This window comes from Limanda limanda, chromosome 10 (assembly GCF_963576545.1).
Source record: "Limanda limanda chromosome 10, fLimLim1.1, whole genome shotgun sequence".
NCBI lineage: Eukaryota > Metazoa > Chordata > Actinopteri > Pleuronectiformes > Pleuronectidae > Limanda > Limanda limanda.
This window is the reverse complement of record NC_083645.1, coordinates 8695337-8707847: the sequence shown is the minus strand read 5'-3', so window position 1 is coordinate 8707847 and position 12511 is coordinate 8695337. Positions and strand designations below refer to the sequence as shown.

The window sequence follows — 12511 nt, the reverse complement described above, 5'->3', positions numbered from 1 at the left end:
ATGCGTGAAGCTCATATAAAACACACACTGAGTCGTCTTCTTTTTAACATCACTACACCCCTGTACTTGCCTGCATGAAGGGGTCTAATTAGCTGTTTTTGACACTAGTGTGACACACAGCCCTCAGGGGGAATAAGACTCAGCGAGTGCTTGCTAGTTCAAGGAGGTCTGAGGATGGAGAGGGAGGGAGAGACGAGGGTGGTTGGGAAAGTTAAAGAGGTTGAGAGAAACGGAAAAAAAGCACAGGAAGGTTGAACCAGATAAAATAATAGTCTGATGCGTTTGAAAACCAGGGTGGTAAAGTCTGCCCATGCTATTAGCAGCACATGGAGCTATCAAACCAACTGCCTCAGAGCATGTCTGGTGGTGGACGGAGCTGACATGGTTGACGGTTTTCCTTCCATTCTTTGGCTTCATGTTTTGCAGATATCCACATCTAATATTATTCCACCATCTTCTGTTATGCAGGCAGTGTTCCGATAGCATTCATTTGGCAGTTTCATAAAGTTTACCCAGCAACAGCCACACAACACTGCACAACGTTTGGCTTGCAAATATACTCCACCGCATTTATTTGTGTCTTTCTGTTGACTGATTGTGTGACTGAATTGTGTTCAGTTCGACTTTGTGAAACTGCTGGATGGGAAGGCGCTGCCCAGGTCGTTGACGGATCCCATCTCAACTGCCAAAGCTCCCAAAGGCCTGCTGCTGAGTGGCCTCCAAGAAACGGGCTTCATCGAGTACATGGACCCCGGCACCTGGCACCTTGCTCTATACAACGATGGACGCAACCTGGAGCAAGTGTTGCTCCACACCAGTCCCATAGGTGAGCATGATTAGTACATATTCCCCGAAAGTAGTCGCATTTCCTCCCAGCCATTTACACCCTGTCCACACGCAAACTGAGGGAAACAATGACATCACAGCTTGGTTTGTGCATGCCGACTTTGCTTCTTGTAATGAGCATCAGAAACAAAAACAACAACAATAGAGGCTATATACCAGTATCTCAATAATTGGTTGGCACTGCTAGGTTTGATTACAAATTAGCAGCTAAATGTAGCATCAGTACACCACATCAAAAGCTTTTGTAGCCTTCTGCTTTGCCCAATATTGCTTGGACCACAGTGTTCATCTTCGATGGTATTTGACGGATTATTGATGTAGACTTTAAAGCAGGGGTGCCCAATACGTCGATTGCGATCGACCGGTCGATCGCGAAGGCAGTGTGGGTCGATGCACAACTGGACAAGAGGCAGTCACGTGGACGCTCCGGCGCACGTACCCACTTTTTTTCCGCCCCTGCCGCCGCCACTGCCACGCCCCCCACCCTGGACGATGTTGCGAACGTCAACCGGGGCGGACTGCTCGTCACGCCGGGTTCAAACCGGACGCGGAAGCGCCGCCGAAGCGCCGCGCAGCGCTAATCCCTAGAGCTGCATAGAGTGGATGACGGCGAAAGAGCGATTTGTTTACTGCTCCGCCGTTAAAGAGATGCAGACGTCAAAACATTAGCTATAATATTAGATCCGCCTCGCATTCTCTCCTCCCGGTCGCGCGCCTGTTATGCCTCCGCGCCGCACCGGTGGGAGAATCACTGCGCTACACAGGGGCGGCCCTAGCACATTTGGTGCTATATGCAAGAGCCCCCCCCCTCAACAAAAAAAAGTTGAAAAACGGAATTGCAACTTTCAGACGGTATTTTGCCCTGTAAGACTGCATTTCATTTCAAATAAACACAACAACGATCACAACGACATGGTGCAAGCATTCGTTTTAGGCAGCGTCTCTCCTCAGGAGAAGGGAAACATTACGTAACGTTTCAGCTTGACCTCAGATAATATGAACGTGTTTACCGTTCAAATTCATTATTTGTCATTAAGTTGCGTTTAGTTCAACGTTCTCATAAAAATGAACGCGTTCTTTTTAACTCGTTCATGGACAACACTGCCTGAAACTCAATAGCCGACTGGCCTACCTGCCTCGGCCGCCTGCAGGTGACTCTTCAGCTGTGCTGGATTGCTGTTCACTGCAAAGTGGACCCGAATGAGCTCTACTCAACAAGACGTTTGTAGACTAGTGCTCTAAAGGTGGACCAAAGTTTAACCAAAAGTTTAAATATACAGTGGGACAGCGGCATTTAAACTTTTTATTTTAGCTGTCATGTGGTTCATGTCTTGACATGTCCTCCCAAAAGTTCTTAAATGTTGTGTTGACATGTTAAATGTTTAATGTTTGACATGTTTAATGTCATTGCACTTAAATTTGTAAAGATCTCCTTTAATTAAAAATAACAGTTTTTGGATTGGATTTATGAGCCGTTGTCCTTTTTTGCACTGCATAGGAGCGGCCCCCGCAAGTGCAATTTCAATTGCACTTGTTTTAATAAATAAATACAGATTTTAAAAGCATACATGTAAATATATCATTACTCTGTGATCAAAAGGACTTGAAAGGACTCGAAACTCAAACTGCAGGACTTGGACTTGACTTGAGACTTGTCAGTCTTGAATTTGGACTTGACTCGGGACTTGCCTGTCTTGACTTGGGACTTGACCTGGGACTTGAGGGCAAAGACTTGAGACTTACTTGGGACTTGCCAGAAAATGACTTGGTCCCACCTCTGGAGGATCATACAGCTCACTGTACTTCTCCACTTAAATTATTAATTTAATGTCATCCATCTTCAAGAACTTCTCCACTGTTTGCTATGTCGGGTGTGGAGGGTAAATTACGTATTCTCCACTCAAACCTATGTGGAGAATACGTAGCCCCCCCCTCTCTCTCTCTTTTTATCTATATGACTGCTTGTGTGCAGAGGGGGACATTTAATAATGTGATTGGTAAAATTGGTAAAACTAAATCTCCAGGACAACAGAAGGGGAATACAAACTATGGGATGCATATTTAATCATTTATATCATATAAAATATAAAATATGTTATCTATATCGTTTAAAATCATTTTTCAGTGTGTTTCCTGGCGTGAAAAAAGAGGGGGTACGGGGGGGGGGGGTAGATCTTGTTGAGCTGGTCATTTCGAGAGTAGCTCACAAGCCTATAAAGTGTGGGCACCCCTGCTTTAAAGCAATGTATTGGCCCAGCATGTCTGAGTTTTTGTAGTCGTCTTTCTGTTCTTGTCTGGATGGAGATGCTTTGTACAATGAAGGTGTTCCGGATGGAGATTATTTAAAAATGGAGCGGAAAAAATCCATTCAAATAATACCAGCAGTTAGAGACAACATAAATATCTGACCTTCATTTATAGTTATACAGATGTATTATGTGTTCATTGTTCTGTTTGTATCTCAGAATTCCTTCACTCTCTTGTGATTTCTACCTTTTTTTCTGTTGATATGCCGAAAACATAGAGATGTGAAAAGTGCTGGTCGGGGGAAAGAAAAAGTGATTTGAAACTCATTGACATTTGAGGGGAACTTTTCCTCCTGTAAGAGTAAGCTTGGCATGGCAAGAGACAGGCGTTAGAAAGGGGAGGACAGCTCCTGTAGTAATGACAGGGCTTGCTAACTGGAGCTCATTGCTATGACACACACGGATGGCAGTGTAAATTGAAGGATGTGAATAATGCAAGAGTACGTGGCTGAATATAGACAAGTGGATAATTACCAGGGCAGTTTCTTCACTCCCACTTTGTCCAGTGGTCCTTAAGAGAATACTGTATTCAAATAATACAAAACAACGTTTGAGAATGTAGCACATTAACATCCTGTGGGGGTTAGGGGCTTACGTAGCAGACAGGTAATATGGCAATTATGCAGAAAGTGATATATGATGATCAGGCAGAGTGTTATGAGAAGCACTCCATGAAAACGATCACTTTTGGGATTTTTTTTCCCCTGGTGACCTTAACTGTGCCTTCTATTATATAGGTTTTATGTTATTCAGTAAATGGTCAGGAAAAGAGTTTTCTCAATGCCAATCATTTAGATCATCATTGAAAGCCCTAGTTGTAAGCCAATATCAGTAAACCGCTCCCCAGTGCCAAAACATTGTACTGGAGACATCTTTTATCATCATATTGACAGGGTCCTTTATATGACCACTGACAGTATGCAGCTTAACACAGATTTTATTTCAGAACTGTCAAACATTTGTTGAAGTGTCTGGTGTCTGTAAAATGTCTGGAATATACCAGACCTATTTTCAGTCACATATTTGGAGATAAACAGGAAACAGCCGTGTTCACCAAAAGTTGACTTTCCTTTTTTTTCTCATTTCCCTCCCTTCAATAATCAAAACAAATATACACACAACAGATGGCCCCGGAATAGCAGCGTTTAGTCTGTTAAGGTTTTTCAAATAATTAATGTAGTGATTTGGCTTGAAAGAGGAAAATAATATTAATGGATTGATGTCAGAGTTCATTTCACTGTCCATTTACACTTCTAACGAGGGTTACAAACACACACGCCATCATTTTAGAGGCAGAAAATCCAAATCTATTGAGCTGCAGTACAATAAATTCTAATAAGAGACACTGCTGTAGCCCCAGAGTGGAGCTTTATGAGGAGATGAGGGGCGAAATGAGATGATCTCTGTCGGGAAATTGAGCTTTTTCCCGCAGCAAATAGTAACTAGATACAAGAAAGAAATTGAGTATAAATAAGAGAATAGCAAAAGACCATTGAGAAAATATATAAATAAAATAAAGTCAAATCAATAACAGTATAGAGTAGAACAAGAAGCAAAATATGAGAACCTAAGGAAAATGAAAACAATACATTGACTGATGCTGATGCAACACAATATGTAATTTTTTTTCACAATCAGGGTGATATAAGCAAAACGTGTTTTTTGAATGTGTACGCTGTCATTGACCACCACGGTAATGATCAGAGTGATAGAAGTAAAAAGACAAAAAGAGCCATTCGTTGCAGAACACTCAAACACGATGTGTTTGGTCAGCTGGTAACTGACCTTATATCAGTCGGAAGCCATTATGTTGTCCTGTCCTTTGTTCACGCACAATCTCACACACACACTTGCGCACACACAAACACAGCATTCAGTCACATCTTTACTCACTGCTGCTGCTGCTGAGAAGAACAGAAAATTGTCAGCACAATGCTGATATATAGTACATACTTTAATATCCGCTTATTTATATAGAGTAATTTCTCAGTGATTGTCACTATCATGCATAACTGGGTCACATATAAGCACGGGGGGAAAGAATAGCATCATTATATGGATTGAGATTGAATTTCCAATATTTTTTTCATTATGTTGCGAAGATAAAATAAGTGGCAGAGGTCGGTAAAACCCTTTTTTCCCCTCCTCCATTGTTGTTGAGATTTACCTGTGATCTACAAAGGCTCTGGCTTAATGATTTCTGCCGTTTTGCCACCTTCACTCCAGTCTCATCTTCTTTTGATTCTCCTTCCTGTGTATCCAGGCACAGAGTGGTGCTTCCTCCAGTCCTATTAATTATGCATAAATGTTATACTTCCACTGTCATCACACGTCATGTTAAATATTATATGTTTCACCCAATGGCCAACAAAGCATGAGAAAAAGGCTCATGCAGATATCAGGAACTTTTACAAAATAGACGGAGGTAGCGACCTGATCCTTCTACTTAGCTGAGCAGCCATTCCTTTTTTCCCTTCAGTTCATAAAGGCCAAGGGTCATAAAGCATGGCTGGAGGTTTACGGGCTCATAAAGTACAATTGGAATGCTTATTTGACCAATCAGATCACTTGGCTGGAAGCACCCATTTTATAATAGCATTTAACTGCAATAACTTATGGCATGAGTGATTTCTCACTGGAGAGGGTTTAGTCAGTGGAAAGAAGCAAGTGGGTGTCTTGCAGATGCTTAGACTCATGTGCACGGACACACACACATACACACACACGCACACACACACACACAAACGCACACACACACACACACGCACACACACACTCAATAGGCTGTAACAAATAAAGGCATGGCTCTGTGGCTCTTTATACATTACTTGTTAATTGCCTGGAGATTTTTAATAGTTGAGACATTGACCTGAAAGATATGGAGCTTATATCACTGTTACAGCCCCGTGAGCTTTCTGAAGGATCACTTATTTCTGCTGTATTAGCGGCAACTCTGTGACCTTGCAGATTAATTTGTGTTCATTGCATGTGTCAGGTGCCAGATACAATACCAGGGGTTTCTAGGTGTTTTTCAAGAGCAAGAAAGAGACACATGGAGGAAAGTATGTGAGTTCTCCTGACTGTGTGTGGAAGAAAAGATGATTGCCACTCCGTCACTCGATCAGTGTGGCGATGACAGGTGATGGAGGTGAAAATGACTTTGGTTTCTGTAGTGATGTGCTGCTGTGGAGGATAACGCTACGCTTCCGGCTACTGGCAGGACCTCTCTCATTAGCATGTGTCACATGTGCCTCAAGGCGGGTGTCACATAATAACTTTGTGTGCATGTTTGTGAATGTGAGTTTGTGCACGCGGGTGTGCACGAGCAATGCCTCTGAAGGATTTGTCATCTGTGGTCCCTGAACAGAGCGAGCCAGGGGACTGCAGTGGTTAGACTCTGGAGTCGATGCCTGTTCAGAGTAGCCGAGCAGGACAGCACAGGGTCAAATAAAGGATGACATCCCTGACACCCATTTTAATTACTCTATCTAGCTTAGATAGAGCTGGCCTGGCACAAGACAGCCAGCAGCACAGTTCAGATCCCCAACTCTGCCAGCCTCTAGGTACTTACTGCACCAGAATCTTCCAACTCTAGAAGAGCTGACAGAGCTCAGCAAGTTTATATAATGCTCTAAAAGCACAAATGTGCGCCCCCTCTTTGTCTGTCCTTGCCACACTGTCTGTACCCACTGAATGAGATCAGACATGATGGACCTATCAATGGGCGTGACAGGTAAAAAGAGAGCGGCTCATTGAAGTCCGATGGAGGAATATGATGAAACAGTTATAGCCTGAAGAAAGGATATGATGAAACAAGCAAATCCAGATTAGACAAAGTGCTAGATGGAACAAGCAATGCATTGATCTTCTTTATGCTGAGAATATAGCTACTGTAGCGACACAGCGTTGCCCATTCTCCACTAACTTGTGCACTTACAATGTCAGATTTTATGTTGTTCAATTTCATTCCAAACTGTGCCCTTGTAAACAGTTTGTATATTAAGCCTTGATGTTTGTAAATTTGCACGCAGTGTGTTTTCAACCTGTAATGCAGTATAATGTGCTTAGTGCTACTGAGTGTAAGTGAGTGCTTGGCCATTCCCCAGAGAGTGATAGCAGCTGGATCAGACTAATCTAATACAGCCCCTGTGTCTGGGGAACCATCCATTGCTTATCAGATCCCTCATTCAATAACAGAGAGCTATGCCAGTTTATGTAGTTAAATGTGGAATATGTTCAAGTTTGTTTTTTCTCTGCCCTTTTTTTCTGTGGTTATGCAGACTCAATGGACGGATGCACCACAGACTGTAATGGAAATGGAGAGTGTGTGGCTGGACACTGCCACTGCTTCGCTGGATTCTTGGGTCCTGACTGTGCCAAAGGTGAGAAATACTTGATGGATGTTATTCCGATTTTTTCTATCTTTCAACAAATACTCCAAAAGTCAATTTGTTCGACCTCTGTCTCTCCAGCTGTTATTCTTTCTGAAAATAGAATAAAAGTAAAATTGAAAGTCTTTTTAATTTTCAAGAATAGCTGGCTAGTGTTGTTTTAGCAAAAAATACTGAAGCCGGAGCAAAAGGTTCATTTGAAGGAGACTATTTCAGCAATGGATTACTAAACATTCCGTGCACTAGCAGATATTAACTTAAATTGTCCTTGAGACGTGCCTAGAACTGGGGTCTCGAACAGAGTGCACCTGTGGCAAGCTGAACTGATTGCATACAGTTTAGAAAGGTTATCCACAGTTCACACTGCATGTTAAGATAACAAACAACCCGTTAAATCCAAGGTTTAAAACCATTTCTAAAGCTCGGAGTCTTCCCAGGAGGACAATGGCCTCAATCTTTGAAAAATAGAGGGTATGTGCAAACAACACCACTACGAGAGTTGGCAGTCTGGCCAAACTAAGTAACTGAACATGAGAGGTCGCCAATATGTCACCAAGAACCCACCTTCCCTCTAACAGAGATTCAGAAGTCTTCTGCAGAGATGGGAGAACCTGTGGGAAATGATCTCAGCAGCTCTCCATCAATCAGGCCTTTATAGTGGAGTGGATGCAGAAGCCACTTGAGTAAAAGGTACATAAAAAGGCTGCTTGGAGTTCACCATCAATTAAAGGACAAGGAGAGGATGAGGAAAATATTATCTGCTGTAATTTGACAGAAATTGACCTCTTTGCAAAGTTACTCAAAACATTAAGTCAATAGTAATATGTGAACACCGGACACTGATCATCACCTACCATTACTATGGTGAAGCATTGTGGTGGTACACACATGATATGGGAAGAATAAAAGCAACCAAATGCAGAGAGGTAGAGAAGCATAAAGCCAAGACAATTCTGGACCATCTGTGGGACAAGTGTCTGTCTGTCCTTGAGTAGCCCAGCCTTAAACCCTGGAGAGTTTCTGTGGAGAGACGGTTAAGACCCTTGCAATCCAACCCGCCAGTTTGAGAGGATCTGCCAGTGAGAATGGGATAAACTTCCCAAATCCAGGTGTTCAAAGCTTGTAGAGACTTACCCCAGAGGACTCAAAGCTGTAATTGCTGCCAGAGGAGCTTGTACAAAGTACTGAATTAAGGGTCTAGTATTTTTGTAGATGAAAGATTTCTGCTTTTGATTTTTAATACATGTTTCACTTTGTTCTACTGAGTTACTAAGTTTTTATCAATGAGCAAAAATAGCATTTGCCCATTTAAAATGTAATCTAAGTAACAAAGTGTGCAAAAACTACAGGGGTCAGAATACTCTTTATTCAACTCTGTTCTGCTCTGTGTTTCTAATCGTCAGCAGAAGCAGCGTAAGCATCTTCAGCCTCTCTTTGATTTTGCAGACACTGTTTAACTTTAGACAATAAAATTCATCACTTCCTGCAGGGAGGTTTCACATTAAAAGCCATCTAGTGGCTCAACGGGCATCATTTCCAGTAAACTTTTAATGTAAAAAATCTGCAGGAAGTTTTTGAGATAGCAACTTTAACAGAGCCTGAAAATTAGCAGAGTGGAAGAAACTGAAATTAATGAGCTTTCCGTCTCTTTTCTCTATTGGTTTTATTCTGCCACTCTTCATCGTGCATGCTCCTATCCTCTGCCTGTTTCTCATTCTGTCTCGCTCTCTTTCCTTTGTAATACGACTGTAGTTGCATCTGTCTCATTGTGTAAAAACAGGTGATGTGATATCACATCCTATGATTTATTTACGCTCATCATTTATTCATTCCTTCCTCTCATTTTTTCCCCCTCATTTTCTTTCTTCATTTCCTTGGCACAGAGTGTTAGATTTAACAAAGGATCAAACAAACACATGCCCACACGCATGACTGCACCGGGCCTATATTTTAAATTATCCCAGCGAAAAAAGACATTGGTTCTGGATCATCTTTCTGTTGCATTTGAAGTCTCAAGCTGCCACAGCTCCCCCCGGCTGCAATGGGGAGGGAGGGGGTGGGGGGGTATAACTGTCAGGGCGTCATCAGACACTCATGGACTTTACTTTACCTGGCTGTCATTACATTAGCCACACAGCTCTCCATCTCTGCGTGGAGATAGCTCTGCTTTCCACCCTCATTCTATAAACCCCTAATGCTCCCTTTCCTAATCTTCAGTTTTCACGATTGTTTTCACGGCCTGTTCAGAGCGAATGAGGTGACATTGGGGGGATTTTCTACAATTCCTGGGTTGCCGTGGTAGCCAGGCTCAGGTGGTGCTTGAGTAAATTGAAACAGCGTGAGGGATTAGCTGGAGAGTGTGTACGTATGTTTGTGCATGTGTGCGTGAGAAAGAGGGAGAGAGAGAAAGAGGGAGACAGAGGCTGCTTGAGGATTTGCTGAATCTGCGCTGTAGCTGAGATAAGAGAGCGTAGCCCCACTCACAGTAGGTTACTGCAGTCTCCCGGCTAATATACTGCAGCAATGTGTATGTGTGTTTGCATGTGTGTTCCACTGAGTGCGTGGGTGTAATCTATGTTTGTCCTGTTGCAGACTCATGCCCGGTGTTGTGCAGCGGCAACGGCGTCTATGAGAAAGGAAGGTGTGTGTGTCTCGCGGGGTGGAAGGGGGCAGAGTGTAATGTGGAGGAAGGTCAGTGTATCGACCCCACCTGCTCCAACCATGGCTCCTGCATCCAGGGAATCTGCATATGCAGTCCCGCCTACAAAGGGGCTAACTGTGAACAAGGTAAGACAGAGGCACACACCTCTCACTGTCACATCTGCACACCAAAGACTACTCCATCTATACACATTTAATTAAAGCACTGATGTGTTTTTGGTTATATTTAAGGCGGCGCTTATCAATCTTTTTGTATTGACATTTGACAATGGATCACATCACACATTTGAAAGAGGTCCTCCGTGGTGATTGACCCTCAGAGAATTATCATCCCAGTCTGCATATCCTGTCAGTTCCACAAAGCATTTCAAACAGTTCACATCAGTTTTGACACACTTGATACCCTGGTTAAGTGGATTTTGAGGTTATAGTATGTGTATGTATATTTTGCATCATCGTTTTGGTTTTATTACCAGCTCATCCACCCACTTTGCAGCTGTTATAAGCCAACGCGGCACCAAATGGCAGCCATATGCAGTCAGAAACTATTGCACATAGTGGAACATATGATGGCTAAAGAGCCAGATAATCCACAGAGCAGAAATACAATGAAAATTTTACTTAATTCCATCAAATTGGCAGAATCATAAGTCATTATAGGTACTGATGATAATACTGTGAGGGTTTTGTGCAAATAAGTGTTGTTTCCTAACATGTTAGCCAGTGTTTCCCATCCATTACCTTGACATTGCAACAGTCTCACAATAATCCATTCTTAGCACTTGTCATAATAACTTAAAAGATCTCTGTTGCACGTCTTCTCCGTTGTACATCAATGTGCAGCGTTCTTTCAAATTTGACATAACATTGTTGGATACTGCCTTCGCTTTGCAAGTTGCTGCGACAAGTATACAGTTCTCAGCAGGCAATCAGACCTGACCTTACTGTGAATGATAGCCAGCTGCCGCCATAAATCAATTGAATTATTTGGGAAACATTGTGTTAGAGTGTTGGAATGTGTTCTGTTGGTTTAGTTGCCTCTCTAGTGGCCAGTGATCAATACATGCAGTGTTAATTCTACATTTTTTTAATAGAGCCTAATTAATTCAGTTTGCAACAATTGGATTCAAGTCAAACACATATAGGCCCTGAGGGCCTGGACCTGGATTATTCATCCATTCGTTTTTGTGGACCTATACGACCTGTTCATACCTGGTATTTACATGTGTCTTAAGTGATCTGATTTAAAGAGGTCGGCTACGGTCACACTTGGCATTAGAATGTGTCTCCTCTGACCACTTCTGAAATAATCTCACGTCCCCGCTCTATATGCAAATAAACACGTACATCATGGCTGTTAGCAAAGACAAAATGTGTTGTTTCTAGCCAGTCTGACTATGACAGACGGCTCCATTATCAATGTGTGTGTGTGAGAGAGAGAGAGAGAGAGAGAGCTAGAGGAGAAAATAAATGCAGAACTTCAGAACTTTCAATTAAATGGGACAGCAGCAGATGCTCATGGAGGATAAATGTCCATAAATCCACCTTGAAATTTTACAACTTTAGATCTTACCAAAAAATCATTTCACATCAAATTTTGTGTGCGGTGGCTAAAGCAAAATACTTTTACATCTCTGGTTAAAGTACAGACAAGAACTGCCAATAGCCAATACAGCATGTCTTTTCATGCTGCAAAATTCCCCAAAACATAAACAAATGTGGGCTGCGAAATAACCAGAGCACAGGCGGTGCGCAGCTAATTCACTGACTGCAGGGCAACATTATCCTTTCTGTGAACATCACCCAAAGCAATGTGGGAAGACTGGTTGCAAGAACTCAAAACACATTCAATCCAGAGAGAAACAAGAAGAAAAAAAAAAGAGGCATTACAATATCTATGAACGTTGCTCATTTAAATTTAATATATCAGTACATTTTGTGCCAGGATGAAGCACAGAATGTTCAGTGTGGTTCTCTGGAGAACACCTCTCTACTCAAATCATTTTTGGGATCTTAAATACATACAGACTGGCAACATGAAAATTCCAGTTTCATGGTCAAACTTTGTTTCTGAGTGACTGGCACTTTCTTAGCCCAGCCTTGGCGGAGTAATGCCCTTCGAGATTTGCATGTGAATACAGCCAAAATCACAGCACAGCTGCTATCTTTAATTGACGGCGGTTTTGTCGTTTATAAAGTCAGGATACATGCAGTACAGGGCAGGAGCTCTGACATGGTTAAGAAGTGACTGCTGTTTGCCATGTACAGTGTTGTTCATGGCCATATAGTTGCTGTTTTATACTTGTT

General features: G+C 42.3%; 1 protein-coding gene across 1 annotated transcript in view; it reads left to right on the top strand.

Annotated features, from left to right (window-relative positions):
* tenm1 (teneurin transmembrane protein 1) overlaps window positions 1-12511 on the top strand; it is a 165317-nt gene that overhangs the window by 78096 nt on the left and 74710 nt on the right. The window contains exons 7-9 of the mRNA XM_061079393.1: window positions 619-826; window positions 7433-7534; window positions 10136-10330. Coding sequence (XP_060935376.1) covers window positions 619-826; window positions 7433-7534; window positions 10136-10330 — 505 coding nt within the window. The remainder of the gene's footprint in view (window positions 1-618; window positions 827-7432; window positions 7535-10135; window positions 10331-12511) is intronic.